The following is an 18,134-nucleotide window of genomic DNA, read 5'->3' as shown; positions in this document are numbered from 1 at the left end:
CGACCGTATCTCTACGGTCGTTCGTTTATTGTACGCACGGATCATGCGGCCTTGCAGTATGCTCTCAAGATGGACCAACCATCCGGCCAGTTGGCGCGGTGGTTGGACACGCTGCAAGAATTTTCCTTCCAAATTCACCATCGGAAGGGGGTGCGTCACGCGAATGCGGACGCGCTTTCTAGGTTGCCGCAGCGATCCCCTTGCGCGTGCGCGTCTGGGACGCATAGATGTGCGCCGATTCAGCAACCCCCTCAGCCTGTTGCGTTGGCGGTCGAGGTGCCTGAAGCTCCAAAGGGGCCGGGACCGGCTGATGGGATTTTGAATCTTCCAAGGGCTGTGTGGATTCGGGAACAAATGTTGGATGATTCATTGGTCACGTTACGGAATCGGACTGCCGGAAACCGCTCTCCGCGATGGTCTGCTGATGTGGAGGGAAGGGTTACAGGAACGCTGGCGTCTGGTTGTACCGGCATCCTTGCGGTACGAATTGATTAGGACTCTGCATGGGGACACACTTTTTCATCTGGGGGTGCAGAAGACCCTATTGACGTTGCAGCGAGACTACTTTTGGCACGGCATGACAACGGATGTCGTCGGTCACGTTCGCGCGTGTCCCGATTGTGCCCGGCGAAAACCACCTAAACAACCATATGTGCCGCCAATACAGTCTATTCAGGTGTCTAGAGTTAACGAATTGGTGGCGTTGGACATTTTGGGACCCTTCCCGCCATCCGCTAAGGGTAATAAATACTTGCTTGTTGGGGTGGAGTACCTCTCCCGCTGGCCGATGGCCTGGCCTTTGCCTGACCAGTCAGCGGCATCTATCACAGACGCCTTTCTATTTGGGTATGTTATGGACAAGGGGGCGCCGGAGAGGCTCCTCACAGACCAAGGCCGGAATTTTTCTTCTAAATTGTTGGGGGAGGTGTGTGCGGCTCTTGGAACTAAAAAGATACGGACATCTCCCTACCACCCACAAACGGATGGTATGGTCGAACGGCTGAATCGGACTTTGTCCGCCATGTTGTGTCACACCGTGAGTGAAAAACAATCGGATTGGGATTTGCATATCCCTGGGGTACTCTCGGCATACCGGATGACGCCGCATGCGGCTACAGGATATTCGCCGTTTTTCCTTATGTACGGTCGCGAAAACGTGCCGCCAATGGATGTGCAGTTGGGAACTGGAGTGAAGGGACCTGCTAAGCCTCTTCCTGATTACATTCAGGATACCGTTCGCCGGGTTACTGAGGCGCGGGAAGGGGCCCGCATGGCTACTGCCAAAGCCCAGGCCCGGAACGAGCGGTGTGCTCGACGCTCAAAGGGGGAGTGCCCCTGGAAGGTGGGGGACTTGGCCTGGCTCCATTGCCCGCAGGTGCGGCCAGGTACCTCTCCTAAATTACACAAACCATGGCAAGGGCCGGGTCGCCTCATCGAGGTTCCCAACCCACAGTCCGCGCGTGTTCGGTTTGGATCTCGGCGTTGGTTCGTTCACACGTCGCGCTTGAAACCATATGTGGCCCCTCGAAACGATGCGTCATCTCCTGATGTTGCCTTGCTGGGGTCTGTTGCTACCGACTCATCCTTGCCTGTGCCTGAGCGCGGAGGAACGAGGAGCAGCGGTGGAGCTGCTGTGAGAGCAGCCGGAGGACTGCACAAGGGATCTGCAGCGGAGCTGCAGGAGAGAGGAGGCTACGTGAGCGAAGGCAGCTGTGGAAGTGCCAAGCGGAGGGGCTCTGAGCGAGGGCCGTGTGGGACAAGTGTAAGAACCTAAATAAAGGACAACGGAGACAGACCCAGTGATCGAGTCCTTTATTACACAATGATTGCTCAGTTTGTACCCATCTTCTTGGTTGAAATTGTGTCTGTCTATAAATATTGATGGCTTCATGAACGAATCTTTGTTGATAGCCAGTAGGCTTGCAAAGTAACAAAATTTAGGACCTACTTAATGATGGTAGCTATACCAAAATTAAAAGAGATCCCACCAACCGCCTCATTACAAAAACCAACAACATCATCACTGATTCGACATCTTTAATCGAACCAACCAAACGGTTTTCCTTAAAACCCTCCACTGCTAGGCCACCCAGATTGTATGGCTTACCAAACATCCATAAAGAAGGTACACCCCTTCATCCTATTGTCTCCACCATTAACTCACCGACCTACAAATTGGCCCGATTTATGTTTGAGATCTTACAATCGTTCACTGGTAAGACCACCACAGCTGCACTAAACTCAGCTCACTTGGTATCGTTAATTAAGGACATCTCACTATCTCCAGGTGATTTGCTCGTTAGTTTCGATGTAGTTTCTTTGTTGACCAAAGTTCCTGTACCTGACACCATTGCAATCATTGAAGATTTGGTTAAACAAGGACTGAATGCTGATGTGCCGGCCCTTGTGAGACACTGCCACACCAACACTTACTTCACCTGGAATGGAACATTCTACAAACAAGTTGAATGTACCCCAATGGGTTCTCCCTTATCTCCAGTTGTAGCCAATGTTTTCATGGAAAATTTTGAGACAGATTCCATCCAGGCATCCACTCTACGAACGTCTTTGTGGAAGAGGTACGTAGATGACACATTCGTCATCTGGCCACAGGGCCTACCAGCTCTGAACCAATTCCTCAACCACATCAATTCCATACACCCAAATTCAACCATGGAGGTGGAAAAGGATGGCAAGTTACCATTCTTGCATGTTTTAATCGAAAAAGAGACCAGATGGCTCAATGGGACACTGTCTACAGGAAAGTCACCCATACGGATGCCCACCTAAAACCTGACTCCCACCACCATCCCAGAATAATTCCCTCATCCAAACTCTACACCATAGAGCTCGTTGTATTTCCGACCATCACCACCTAGCCAGTGAACTGGAACACGTACACCAAGCCCTCAAGATGAATGGATATTCAAACTACACAATCTGTAAAGTTATCACCCCAACGGTTAGGAAATAACCATCCGAGGACCCAATCAAAAACCATCACCTTGCCATACATAGCAGGAGTCACAAAAAATATTTCCAAAATCATGAGCAAACACAAGATCCAGGTTCGATTTAACACAGCACGTAAAATTCGTGTTCTGATTCCATCTGTGATGGATGTGATCCCTGACATGCAATACCCCGGCGTCTACAAACTAAGCTGTGTCTGCGGCAGTAGTTACATTGGGGAAACTAAGTGACATGTCTTGGACCATGTTCGTGAACATAAGGCAGATCTGCAACAAGGGAGGACCAATACCTCGGCCGTGACTGATCATTGCTTGAATGCGGTGGGATCACACGAAATTGATTTATCCAAGACGAAGGTACTTTGCAAACCCACTGGCTATCAACAAAGATTCGTTCATGAAGCCCATGACCCTGGTTCCTGCTGATACACTTGGGCAACGCCCATCCCCAAACCTTTATAAACAATTTGCCTTCAGAGGCTAACTCCTTTGCCTGATGACGACCGCATGTGTTGCGATCTGAAACGTTGTAGTTTTTTGTTATTTTCTTTGAACTTATCTACGCGACTTTACTGAAAGACCCAAATCATATCTTAACACATGTTTTATTGCAAAAAAGGGGCAAAACCTATTTTTATAATGGTATCATGATTTCACATTGGACTTAAACAATAAACAATTTTTAGTTCATCAGGTAAGGCCCACGGAGTCATATAAGCCCTTTTTTCAAAAGCAACATGGCCACAAATGATCGCTCAACAAAGTGGCTAATCATGTGGAAATTTATAGCAGCCAACTACTCTAATTTCATGTTTTTAAATGTGGAGGGAAAAATCCACGTGACCCCGAGGAGAATATGCAAACTCCAAATATACAAGGGTCAGGGTCAGGATCGAATCCACAACCTCCTGTATACCAGGCGAGGCAGTTAACATCTCGCTACTGTGGTGCCCAGAGATCGCCAGTTTGATCCGCTGGCACGACAGTAGAGGCAACCGGGCAAGTTTCTCAAATCCCACTGCCTCTGCCCAGGCAGAAATAAATATGGCTGCACCACAATCAGTTGATCGGCACGTCATGTGCAGTGGGGTAAAATGTGGATACTCCCATCTCTTCCAAGATGTCTAACTATCATGGAAGAGTAGGCCGAGTACACTTTTCCAGCAGTGGCATGAGAATGTAATTCAATGACCTTTGCCACCACTGGTCTCTACGATGGCTCTGAAAATCAAGGCTGTATGGAGTCTTCAAAGAAGGCTGAGAACCTATTATTCATTTTATTATTAATTGGAACAAGACTACTACTGGGATTTGTACATGGGCAGGGGTTTTGTGTCCTGTGCTGCTGTCCAGTCAATGGACACTACCGAGATGTGGAATATTATGTACAACTTCAGAGGACAGTGCAAAAGTGACGAGGCAATTGTCTACTACACACATATACGGAGAGACCACAATGAAGGCCACTGTGTTTTAACATTCATATGTTCATGTATGTTGCACTTCTTTCACATGTTGTATCTATGCCCCTTTTCTCAAAAATTAATATTAAGAATACTTAGGGCAAATTTTTTTTTTATATCTATATATATATTTTTAAATTAAATAATGAAAACAGCCCCTACTCCTCACAAGCACACCAGGAATCTGTGAAACGGGGAGGGCTATTAAACGGCAAGACTTCGGAGCACAGAGAGGTCAGAGATACCCAGATGGACAAAAGGTCGATGGCCTAACCTTCCCAAGACGTCTGGAGATTCACGGATAACGTGCAGAGCAGAGAAAAACAACTGTTGCAACTCGCGTTTTCTTTAACGTTTTCCTTAACGAAAAGTAGAAACTTAACAAAAAGAATCAACCAACGGTATAAGACTGCAGCCTACAATAGGGACTTTTTATTATTAATTCCCTTATTTTACTCGTATTCACCGCATATATATTATTTTGTATTGTATGTTTCTATCTACATAACCTTACTAAAAACTAAAGAATACGAATTCCAGCAGTCAAGAAAGCTTAAGTGGAAACTTAGTTACACTTAACCTCAGGACATTAAAATATAACTCGAGTAAAACAGTGCAATCCCTGAATACAAATAGACAACAAACGTCAAAATCTCCTCAGCCACCTTTGTCTCCAACGGTCCGGCACAAACAGATGGCACCATAAATACTTAGGGGGTTAGAAAGGGTCGCGAGGAGGGGTCGGGAGGATGTCTGTTTTTTTTCGGTTTGTTGTTTCTCTCGCAAGAGATGCGCAGAGGGGAGTCACGTTTTTGAGTTTAAGCACAAACGCGCAGAAGTCTGTGAGCAGTCTGGTTCGAGTCGTGCTCAGTCTTGCAACTCGGCTTGCGACGCGGCGTTGCGACGGGGCTCGCAAGGGGAGCTGGGGCGCATCGTGCCTCGAGGAGAGATGGAACGAGGAGGGGTCGTTGGAGTCGCAGAAGTCTGATACCGATGGCCAGTGTCGCTTCTCGCAGAACGAAGTGGCGAGGTGTGGTTAAGTGCGAGTGAAGCTTGCGAAATTCCAGCTATCATTGTCGTGAGAGAACCTGAACCAGCGAAAACCTGAAGGAAGGGCGGGAGAGGCATCAGCGAGTGCCCGTATGAAGCTGTCAGCTGCACGCCAAAGTTGAAAGCAAGGAGAGAGAACGGAGCAGTGGAAATAGTCTGGCAGACAGCCCGTGAGGAAGAGGAGAGCGCCATCGAATGTGCCGTGTGTTTAATACACACACATATCGACCAACACCCGCTGAGAACAGAGAAGACGTCCAGCGGTGGCGGAGCTGTGCGCTATCCGACAACGGAATCATCGCGCACCACGACGCCACTCATCTAGCAGTAGAAAGAGAGAGCGCACGAGCAGCACGACCCAGGCGTCACCGAGCGTCGTGCCGACTCGTCATCCAGCGGTGGAGGAGTTGTTCGCTATCCGACGACGGAATCATCGCGCACCACGACGACGAACATCGTGCCAACGCCGCTCAATCTAGCAGCGGAGAGAGAGTGCACGAGCAGCACACCCAGAAGACGAGCATTGTGCCGACTCAACAATCATCCAGCAGTGGAGAAGACTGGAGCTGCCACCAAAAGAGAGAGAGAGAGCCATCGAATGCGCCGTGTGTTTGATGCACACACACACCGACCAATACCCAGTGAGAACAAACAAGACGTCCAGCAGCGACGACAGAATCATCGCGCACCACGACGGTGAGCGTCGTGCCGACGCCACTCATCAAGTGGTGGAGAGAGAGAGTGCACGAACAGCACCAAGCCCCCGGAACCATCAAACGCCAAACAACCAAGTTCTTCAAGGTACATCGTGCCAACGCCGCTAAATCTAGCAGTGGAGAGAGAAAGCAGGACGGGCTCGCTGCGGCCACGCCCAAGCGAGAGGGAAGCTGCTGCGGGTGGTATAACCCCTCCCCCACCCCCCGCAAGCTAACGACACAACTCCCGGCTCTAAAAAAAATGTAATTCATTAATATTGCAAGGAGACAACGCACACACAACATGCACACGAACAAGACTTTCAAAAAGTTATCTTTGTGTTTCGAAAAGGGTTGCAATTTCAAGTTTGTACGTTCAATAGCAACTGATCGTGCAAAGCAGTTGCTGCCGTCGAGTTACATGAATAAGAAATGTTTTAGTCATTTATTTTCGTTAATTGCATAATCTTGCCGATGAATTTAATGACGTATACTTTTGCCTTTGCATATTAGAGTGTCATATGTTGTTTAAAATTAAAATTGCTTAACACCAAGTGTTCGAGTGCTTCTTTCCCAGTCCATGCAAAACTGTCTTATTCATAAGAACTGTAACCTGCGATGAGATATGAATTTGGAGACCTAACATAACATAAACACACTAAGATAATCAATAAATGTTTAATCAAAGATAATCGTTATCCTGATTGATACAACTCTGGATAAACGAAACCAAGCCTAATTATCATAACTGCAAACATTAACATAATCACAACCATTCGCACAAATTACTACGATTATCTCCGCGATTATCATAATTCATGCATATAATTACATACATTAACATACTTGATGCGATTTGCGCATTTTTTTATATTTACATATATTTTTTATTATTTTTATCAAAATGTCATAATCCGGCATATACAACACACACCGTACATAGCGAACCATGCTAATCGAAGGTGTGTGTGTTGCACATGTATTTTGCAAGGGATGACCCAGGGAGGGCACATCTGGGTAACGTCTGCAAAGTGTGGCTCCAAGGCAGGTAGATGCAATAGGCTGATACATTTAAATTCAAGTCAGTCAAGTAGGGGATCGAAAGTTTAGGCCAGGAATTTTTGCTCTGTTTGTTTAGCAACCAATGCAGCTTCGCGGTTGAATGAGACAAATTACATTGCAGTTGTGGGTGTAGCTCTCACAAACGCTGTTCAATATAACAATGCTCAAAGTAGCCGGTCAGTGTGGTGCTTTGTTTCCAAACGTCACAGGTGATGTCACATTACCAAGTGGACATGCACGTGACTGCCTTACCTGTCTGTGTCACCGTACACAACCCGTGCTCCCCATTCCTTTGTCTCGTTCACTTGCTTGATTGCTCGTTCCAGTGTCTCCCTGGCTTTGTGTACAATACTATCGCCCACCTGCTCCCAGAGAACAAATAACTCGATAAAAAACTTCAATTAAACTGGAATAAAACTCAATTCTGAAAGGTTATACATCAGTGTATATTATTCCCGTGCTTGTTTGCTCAGAAATGCCTCACTTTATCTGAAGACCTTTTTCAGCAGTGCTACCAAGTTTTTGCAGGAGGGGAGATGTTTTGTCGTGTAATCCCAAACTATTAATCTGCGAGCAATTTTTCAGCATTGGGATGTTTGGCCAATGCTAGTTACATTGCATCTGTTTTTTTTTACTATTGGAGAGAAAATGGAGAATCCAGAGGAAAGCCATGCAGAACAGCAGGAGAACACACCTTCTCCACACAAAAAGGCACTCAAGTCAGGAATTGAACCCAGGCCCCTGTTGCTGCGAGGCACCCAATGGCCCTACGTGATGTGTAATTTCTCCAGCACGCCGAACTGCACCTCAACGCAGGGCATTCTCCCGGAGAAGTGGGCGGCGGTGTAGCCAAACGTGACATTAGCGATTAGCTTGAGCCCCAGCTGCCGCGCGTGCAACAGCCGCGTGAGCGCCCCGTCTCCATAGTAGTCCTTCATGCAGTGCTTGACCATGATGCGCGTCTGCAGGATCTCTTCCAGCATGCGGGGCAGCACGCCCTTCCTCACGGACGCCTGCACCGCAGCCCCACAGGTCACATTACCAGCATCCGCCTTTCTCATGCGCTTGTACCATAGAGCCCGAATATCATGAAACATGCAAACTACAGGATCCTGATTCATCACTGATGTTTGGGTTAGGCCACATAATTATTTGACCAAACCTGTGTCATTATGAATCCTATTATTATTCCACCATCTGAAACAGTTATATAATAATAATTGATCATTCTAATAACTACAGGGTGCTTAAAAAAAACAGGGAATTTTTGTTTCTTTCCCTTGCAGTTTACTGAAATGGCAACGAGATTGACTTTGGAGCAAAGAAGAAAGGTTGCTGCATGGATGGACGTCTTTCAGTCACCCACGGTGGTTGGCAACAAATACAGAGAGCATTTAATCTGCGATCCACCTTCAAGATTGACCATTTACAGTGTTTACAACAAGTTCGTCAAAACCGGCGCAGTCGCTGATAATTACAAAGGGAATGGCAGTCGACCACGGACAGGCCGATCCCCTGCAAACATAGCTGTTACACAAGAAGCTTTATCGCGTCGCCCAGGGAAATCAAATAGACAATTCAGCATAGAATGTGGTCTTCCCTGGGCAACGATGTAGAGAATCTTGAACAAGGACCTGGGAATGTAGACATATCTTTTGCAGACTGTGCAAGCCTTATGTCCTGCAGATAAAGCCGTTCGTGTTGAGGCTTGCAAAATATTCTTAAGAGATGAAGAATTTGGAATCTGACACATGCGGTAATGACAAGGGTGGACATTAATAGAAGGCGAGTTGTGAGAAAGGGTGCGTGGCCGGGGGCGGAGTGAGGGGCACCCTGGGAAAAAAAGGAGGCGAGAGGCAAAGTCCGAGGCTGCCGTGGGATCAGGGTCGACTGTCTTCACGCCGTCGCTATCTTCGCATCGCCATTTTCCAAGTGGCGGAGCCTGTGCGATCGCCGGCCACCACTTTCCACGCAGCAGAGCCCACGCAATCGACGGCCGCCATTTCGCCACCGACCCAGGTGGCTGCGGAGTCGACTCCGTACCCGACGTCGCACGGGGGAGCAGCAAACCGGCCAAGGCGGTTGCCTCCCATCAGGGGGTCTATGGCAGTGGGAGACGATTGGGCCACCTTCATCAGCAGATTCGAGGCAGTATACTTGTCCGTCGCATGGACGAAAGACGAAGCTCTGCGGGGTTTGCCGATGACTCTCAATGACGACGCTCTCGCAGCGTTCTGAGCCATCCCAGCGGAAAAGCAGGCCACTCTTCGACAGGCGTACAGAGAAATGGCGGCCATCTTTGGTCCTCCATTCAACACGCCGAGGAAGTTCCTGCAGTGGAGGCGAGGGAAGGCCGAGATGCCCCTCGCTTACCGCAGCACACTGATGTCGCTTGGGCAGGCGGCTTACCTGCGAATGGATCAAGTGGCAATAGACTCCCTGACGATGGAAAAGTTGTTGGTGTTAGCACAGGAGATGGGGATCGTGCTGCCCGTCATCGAGGAGGTGGGTGGCCAGATGCCTGCAAGCCCACGAGAACATGAACAGGTGGACCCAGGTGGTGGTGTGGTCAGGTGAGCCCGTGTCGGACGACCGCCCGATCAACAAGGAGCGCCATAAGGCCGAAGGAGGATCCAGAGCTGGGGAAGGAGATGGCGGCGGCGCAAGGGTGGCCTTAACGGCGAGGGGACACCTCACGACGACCTCGAGGTTGGGGTCCGAGGGAAGAGGCGACCCCTCCACCGCACGGACCCTCCCTCTCCTGCTTTCGGTGCGGACAGCCGGGACACATGGTGCAGGGATGCCAGGATGACGCCCGGCCATCGACGACTTCACTGACATCCCCCGTCTCGCCGACGACCGCTTCCCAGCCCCAACAGGCAAGTCACAACACACCGACACTCGGGCCCAAACTACCACCTCACGCATCTAGGCCTTCGCGCATTCCTTCCGTCATTTTCAGATAGAGGCATGCGTAAGAGTGGGTAAATTGAGATGTCGGGGCCCATATTAACTTTAAAGACGCTGGTGGTGCCTTAGCTCTTGGGGACTGATTTTTTAGCAGGATGCCTCTAAAAAAATTGACGGATCAAGGATGTGTCGAGATTCCGTCGGGACAACGGTTGTTCTTTTTGGATTCCCCATATATAAACACTGTGGCGAATGGTACAGTTCAGTCCTTGGCAAGGAAATCTAAAGAGATTCCGCCAGGCGTGCAAATGTTAGTCCTCTTGTGCTACCGCAAACGCCTTTAAGTGGCTGACCCCAAGGCGGGAGTGCTCCTTATACCATCTACCACATCGACCCGTGGGCGCAGACAATCCTTCGGGTGAATCAGGAACCATTTTTGCAGGTCTTGAATGTAGGTCTGGGCACAGCTGTGATATATTTAGTGAAGTTAAATTTGATATTCAGCGTACTCCCTTGCTGCAACACCACATCAAAACGGGCGACGCAGCTCCTATTCAGCAGAACTCATATCCTCATATCGGTTGAGTCCTGTCGAAAAGGAACATGGATAGCAGGTGGTGGAGGAAATGTTGGCGGAGGAATATAATTTCACCATCAACCAGTCCTTGGGGAGCCCCTGCGCTGTTGGTCAAAATACAGGATGGAAGCTTAAGGTTTTGCATCGACTTTCGTAAATTAAACAAAGTCTCAGTGGCAGATGCTTATCCGCTTCCACGGATGAACGATTCTCTGGACGAGTTAGCGCGCGCTCGGTTCTTCTCCACACTGGACCTATTGTTGGGGTTTTGGCAACTTCCCTTGGATGAGTCATCTAAACCGAAAACAGCATTCTGAACGCCTCAGGGACTGTTCCAATTTAATTGTCTTCTGATCGGATTGCATTCGGCACCTGCCATTTTCCAGCGACTTATGGAGTTGGTCCTGGCGGGACTCCTTCCTCATTTAATTAGATGACATCATCATGTTTGCTGCACATTCGAGGAGCATTTGCAGAGGTTGCTGGCAGTGTTCTCCAGGGTACGGTCGGCTAATCTCAAATTGAAACCCGCTAAATGCCATTTGCTACAAACCTCAGTGTGATATTTAGGCCATATTCTTAGTGCAAAAGGAATAGCTACGGATCCCGACAAAAAGGCATGCTTACGCGATTGGCCAACCCCCAAGTCGGTGGGTGAAGTGCGCAGTTTCGTTGGGTTTGCGTCATATTACCGAAGGTTCATTTCGCAGATCGCGACGGTTGCAAAACCTTTGCATGCCTTGATGGCTAAAAACCAAAAGTTAAAATGGGACAAAAGGAGGCCGCGTTCGTTGCACTGCAAGAACACCTTTCCAACGTGCCTCCTCTCGACTATCCGGAGTTTTCCCTGTCGTTCATACTAGACACTGATGCTAGTGACCTGGGCATAGGGGCTGTCCTGTCCCAGGTGAAGAAAGGGTAACGGACCATGCGGCCCTCCAGTACTCTCTGAGAGTGGACCAGCCTTTCAGCCAGCTCTTACGCTGGTTGGAGAAACTCCAGGAGTATTCATTTTGGGTAATTTACCGCAAAGGTATAAGGCACTGTAATGCTGACGCATTATCCTGCTTGCCTCTGAACGGAAGTTGTGCATGCTCGTCAGGCGCGGGCCGGTATAAACCACCTGCGGCTGGGTCACCGTGGGTCGTAGCGACTTTGAGTGACCTGCCATCAGCCGCGGTGGTCAAACATAGGGACAACACGTTTGGCCTCATGTATGCTGAATGGAACCAGCTACAGATGGAGGATGTTTCCTTGTTGAACTTGCAGTGCCGCGCCGAAACTAACCAAAAAAACCCCAGGCCTAAGGGAGTTTCACGGTTCGTCCTTTGGGATTGCCTGCTGATGAGGTGGCAGGAGGTTTTGCAACATCTATGTATTATGGTCCCCACCTCCCTCCAAGGTAGGCCAATATGGGCAGTGCACAAAACTAAGTTGATGCACCTCGGGCATCGAAAAACTTTGCTAACCCTCCAACGGATGTCAAACGATGTCCACGATCTGATCAAAGGTTGCACACTGATTGCGCGCGCCACAAGCCACCATTGAAAAAGTCTCAACCCCCGTACAGTCCATCACAGTGTCCCGAATAAAATAATTGGTTGCGCTTGACATCCTGGGACCTTTTCTGGCTACGCAAAAGAGGAATAGATTTATCCTGGTTGGGGTGGAGTATTTTTCCCGGTGGCCAATGGCTTGGCCATTACCTGACCAAGTGGCTGCATCCATTGCCGATGCATTTTTGCACGGCTACGTGAGGGTCGGAATTTCTCATCCATGCTGCTACGTGAAGTGTGCAACATTGCTGGGTACAACAAAGATTAGAATGTCACCATATCATCCTCAAACAGATGGTATGGTGGACCGCCTGCACAGAACCTTGACATCGATGCTCTGTCAGGCATTTAATGAGGCGCAGACATATTGGGACTTGCACGTTCCAGGAGTCTTGGCAGCATACAGGATGGCCCCACACGCCGCGACGGTATTCTCCCCATTTTTCCTCATGTATGGGAGAGAAAACGAACCCCCCATTGAGGACCAATTGGGTATGGCCTCCGGAACAAAGAGAGCAGCCATGCCCGTTCCCCTGCAGGTTACGCTGGGTCATATCTATGAAGGTTGAGTTGGCTAGAGAAAACACTGCCAAGGCACAAGCTGCTAATGAAAAGAACGAGGGGCGGTATGAGCATGTGTTTCCATGGGCAATCGGGGACAGGGCATGGTTATACTGCCGCTGGGTAAGTCCCCTAAGTTACATTTGCCATGGCGAAGTCCCGTCGACATGGTAGAAGTCAAGCGGCCACAGTGTGTGAGAATTCAGATGGGACACCGCCGTTGGTTTTTCACCCGTTGCACCAGCAACCATATGTTCATCCCCCTATAAACAGCTCACCCCCAAGCCCTGTACGGCCGATGTCTGATGTGTCTGATGAGCCGGGGCAATCGACCAAGAAAATTGTGCCTCAGGAAAAATGCATTGTGCCGCCCACAGTTTCCAAGTCCCTGAAGTCTGGGGAAGCACAAGAAGCCGCCACGTGCGATGGACCGCTGGCTGGAGCCTGGTCAAATTCTTCCGAAGAGTCCAGAAATGAGCCCACCCCTTCAAGGCTTTTGTGCGAGCCCCCATTCCCCAGAGGCACAAAAATCTTGCACAGAGCGATGGCCCAGTGGTCAAGGACCCGGTCAAAGTGTTTGGGATTCCACCAAGTAGATCTCCCCGGGTCATTGCGGGTTGTTTTTTTTGTATATGCAGTTCGTTTACCCTAACGATCGTCAGGCGTTGGGTTATTTTTATATATATGCAGTTCTTCTGCCCTAATCTTTGTCGGATGTCGGGTATTTTTTAAAAATTATTATTACGCGGTTCTTCTGCTCTAACGCTATAAATTGTTATTAAGAGTCGAAACGGCAGATTTTTTTTTAGAAGGGGGGGGGGGGGTGATGTAGAGACAGTGCGGGTGCAGGGACAATGCGTTGCTTCGTGGTCACGAGGAGTAATTATTACAGGGGTGGACATTAATATAGGGCGAGTTGTAAGAAGGGGGGAACCATCTGGGAAGTTCAAGAACGGGCTAGAGAGTTCCAGAAAGGGGGCATGGCCGGGGACAGAGTGAGGGTCATGCCGGGAATAAAAGAAGGCAAAAGGCAAGGTTCAAGGCTGCTGTGGGATCGGGGTCACCGGTCTTCACGCCGTCGCTGTCTTTGCATCGTCGCTGTCTTCGTGTCGCTGTCTTCACGTCGTCGTTGTCGTTGCTGTCTTCGCGTCGTCGCCACTTGCGTGCCATCCCTGGCCCAAGTTATCTGCGTGTCATCCCTGACCAAGTTATCTGCGTGAAGCGCCCTAAATAAGAAATAAAGAAACCCTCTACAGTTCGTGTTATCCAAGTCATTACGTAAGTGTCAACATTTTTTTGAAGCACGCTGTACTAAAATATCCAGGAAGCAACGCTGAGTCATAAGACTCTTTTTTCAACAGGATCCTGCATTAGGTATTTATTGAAAACTATTTTCAGTCAATAAAAGATCAGTGTTATCCAAATGGGAATAAACCTGAGCACCCTGAGAAACCCCACGCATGTGAGGGGGCAACACTCTATCCATTACAAATAGAAACCGATGGCGATTAGTCCACTTACTGTACTGCCTTCTAGCCAGGGTATGGCACCTTCTTGACACCCACAGAAAGGGAGTTTCACAACATCTGTGCCGATACACGAACCCTCCGACTCCACCGTGCAGGATTAGAGGCCACATGCATAGCCACCACAACCTGGCTAACAAACTGTCATCAAAACAAGTGTTTAATGTCTCAATTATTGTTTCAGCTCATCAGTGACAAGATGATAAAAAAAAGTGTGCATTAGATACTTGTGTAATGTGAGGATATATCTGGGTTGCTGATGGATCACACCTCGTTACGATGATTGGCTCTACCGGTCCTGGCCCATAGCCAATGGGGGGGAAGTCTAGGGGCGTGGCCCTGACGTAATGGGAAGGTGACATCTGTAAGTAGAGGATTGGATCTGCTGGCTTTAGCCACAGCCAATGGGGGGACAAGTCAGGGGCGTGGTCCTGGGAACGTACGATGGAGTCTAGAAGATTCCATAGAGGTTAACCAGGATTGGTGGAAAGATACCACGTGACCCGGGTATTAAAAGGGCTGGAGACGGACAACACGTGGTCAGATCTGGAACGAACGGAGGGTGAGGCCACGCTGGAGCGGGGTCCAGGCTGCCACGTGGCCGCGCGTGTGTCTCTCTCTCTATCCCTCTCACGCTGTCTGTCAGCAGCGTGAAGGAGTAAGATAGGAGTGTTGTGAACGAAAGACAAATAAAGACCGGATTTAAGAAGTCGCTTCCACGACCTTTATTACACTTGCACACATGAGAATTACTCTGTTTAGCTGTGTAAGGGTGGTGGAGAGTCTTAATGACACAGCTTTGATTAGACTTATGTGGTTGAACCCAAAAATCAACTATGAATCGTAACAATGGCTGTGAAAGCCTACTTGTTTTCGTTATGCAGGTTCTTACCTTGACAAACGACACTCTGTTGGGAGAGATGGTTAGCTTATTCCTCAAGCTGGACAGGAGGTCCGGTGGAACTTTCAGTGATGTGCAGCCAAATGGAAACTCATTGTTGCTGTTAAAAATGAAAACCAGACAAAACCACGACAATGAGAATGCAACTGTGAAGTTGAAAAAAATGTGAGGGAGTCATGTTCGCAGTGGTGTACAACAATCACAGGATACCAAGTCAGCATTTATAGCGATGGTGACAATTCGTTTTTTAGGCTGATGTGCTAAAATAGCTCTACATCCATTAATCAAAAATTGAGATATAGTCTACTTCAGTGGAAACATCTCAGACATTTGCAACATCACTCCTACAGCCCTCAAATGGCTCAACAACCTCCACATCGACATGGAATATTGCTAATCACCCGCCCCTACGAGAGAAGAATTGTACTTCACCTGTACTATTCTCCATTCAGCACTGCACATTTCCTGTCAGGTTATGCTTTGTATTTAACAGATTAGCAAATGCTCAACACTCAAATTGGTCATATATAAATTATAGCGGGAAGTACCCGGCATTTCCCAGACGAAAAAGACACACACACATCGACTTAGACCCACACACATAGACATCGACCCACACACACACATGGACCTACACGCACACACATATGGACTCAAACACATACATCGAGTTACACACACACCTCGACTTACACAGCAATCCCCGATGATGCCACAACTAGAGCAATTTTCTCCCTCTGGCGAACTTTAGCCAGGAGCAGGTTGAGAACAAAGTTCTTCCCAGTACCGCCAGGTGCATCAAGGAAAAAAAAGCCTCCATTTTTAGTCTCAATGTCTTCCAAAAATTTCGTGTAGGCTTCTCTTTGTGCATTCATCAGTTTTGGTTTATTTTCCTCAATAATTTTAAGAAGCTGTAAACCACCATAGGATATTTCACGTAGGATTTCTTGAGCAAGGGCATGCAGGTTGTCCCTGTAGGGTGTTCGTATTCCCATAGACGTGAGGTCTTTTCCACCAATGGAGTGCAGTTTGTCCTCAATGAGGATGAGTGCCTGCTTAAAGATCACATAAGAAAAGGTGACGTTGAGGTTTGGATTTTCTCGTTGAGCTCTGTAGAGGATGCCCTCACTCATGGCCTCTTTGTATTTTTCCCAGAGCCCCATGGGGTTAGATGGGCTGCAAAGTTGAAGATGTATGCAGAAGAGCAATCTCAGTTGGGAAGGGGAACAAGAGACGATTTTGTTATAGCTTAATCAAGATACTGATAATCCTAAAGAATTGCACGAAGATTGGAAGCTTCCCTGTATGTTGGCAGAAAACTCCTTGCACTGTTTTGAGGTCTTGGAAAGGTTTTGGCACTTTGACAACATGGAGAAGCATTCGGAGAAAGTAGCACTCCTGATTGTTGTTATGAACTGTGTATACTCTAATTAAGGCATCAGATTCACCGTCAGCAGGACATTGCTTCCATTATTTTTTAAGCAGTCCATGTATAGTAGGAGGGAACTGAATGGTAGAGCAGTTTGGCAGCAAATGGGTGACTTTGGCACAAACCAAAGAATGTCATCAGGGTAGTATGTAGTGGAGCCAGGGCTTGTTGTTGGGCATTTCCTTCGGTGAAGTAGATGCGTTGACCTTTTTCGAGGTCAGCTGCCAAATGGACGACTGTGGGGGAACGTTCATGGATGGGGGAGCCAAGATTTGTCCAAATGGGCTCATTGTTGCTGATGTATCTTCGTTAAAGCTCATTTAGACTTTGCCCCTCTATTTTGTAAGGCAAAGACAGGCATGTCAGAGCCCTTGATGATGTATTGGCAAACATTTGATGGCTTTCACAGAATTGCAGAATTCGACAATAAAGTGGGCCTGGAAGATCTTGCACAGAAGAGAGCAGTAGGGAACGATCCACTGGTTGTTAACCTTCATTACAGAGTAAGTGCCAGGTCTGAGCGTTGTATAAAATCCACCATGCTCAGTATTTCTGCGACGATATAGAGGATAGGCATCATGGCCCGACTGAGTGTCTTTCAAGAAGTTGTGTGGATAATTCTTGGTACACCTGCGGTCTTGCATATGTTGAGGTGCATATGAAGACTCGGAGGCAGATCTTCAGAAGGGGCTTTCGCGAGATGTTTATTAAGGGCTTACGCCTGTGCTTTATTAAGGGAATAACACTCGTCCCCAGGGGTAAGGGTCCTATGCTCGGTCCTTCACCCAGACCCACGGGAGGCATGACGTCACCGCAACGGAAGGTGCGAATGACATCACATCCTGTGACGTCAGCGCACCTGAAGGCGAGCGTGACGTAATGTCCCCGACTACTCCTCTACACATAGATGGCGAATTTGGATTGAACTGCCCACATGGGCCATGGACTTTTTGCTTGCAGACCACATCAAAAAAGGCAGGGTCTTGATGGGGGTTAGGTAGCTCAGCACTGATAACTGTGTCAATGTTTGAGCATGAGGAAAACGACGTTTTTGCCACTGAATGGTATGCAAGTTACTGCTTGTCTTTCCAAAGACGCTGCCTTCGTTAGTCTTAATAAGCCTAATGAGGTCATCAACTTTGAGTTTAAAGACCCTTGCTAGGATGTCATGTCTGTCTGTTGGCTCTTTGTTTGGATAAAGCTGAACCTGGATCTCCTTCTATCTCGTATTGCAAGTGAAGGTGATAAAGAGTAATCGGGCCTGCCATTTTGGCTGATGTACATCATGGCATCCTGAGTCTTCTCATGCATATGTAGTGAGTCCACTGAGTCGCAAACATTGTCTTGGGAGCAACACTTTTACATCAACTCAACACAACATAACGTAACTTACACTCGAGTGATGAACGCCCATCTAACCACGCTACGGCAG

The 18,134-nt window shown here is 48.3% G+C and overlaps 1 protein-coding gene across 2 annotated transcripts in view; it reads right to left on the bottom strand.

Moving 5' to 3' along the window:
* The window catches only part of LOC144717745 (DNA polymerase zeta catalytic subunit-like), a 134,247-nt gene that overhangs the window by 15,833 nt on the left and 100,280 nt on the right, over positions 1–18,134 (bottom strand). For both annotated transcript variants that reach the window (XM_078593368.1, XM_078593367.1), the window contains exons 10-12: positions 15,265–15,373; positions 8,049–8,255; positions 7,495–7,604 (exon numbers count right to left, since the gene is read on the bottom strand). In XM_078593368.1, coding sequence (XP_078449494.1) covers positions 7,495–7,604; positions 8,049–8,255; positions 15,265–15,373 — 426 coding nt within the window. The remainder of the gene's footprint in view (positions 1–7,494; positions 7,605–8,048; positions 8,256–15,264; positions 15,374–18,134) is intronic.

Source organism: Lampetra planeri, chromosome 4 (assembly GCF_965212315.1).
Source record: "Lampetra planeri chromosome 4, kcLamPlan1.2.h2, whole genome shotgun sequence".
NCBI classification, from domain to species: Eukaryota; Metazoa; Chordata; class Hyperoartia; order Petromyzontiformes; family Petromyzontidae; genus Lampetra; species Lampetra planeri.
This window is presented reverse-complemented; position numbering and strand designations above follow the sequence as displayed.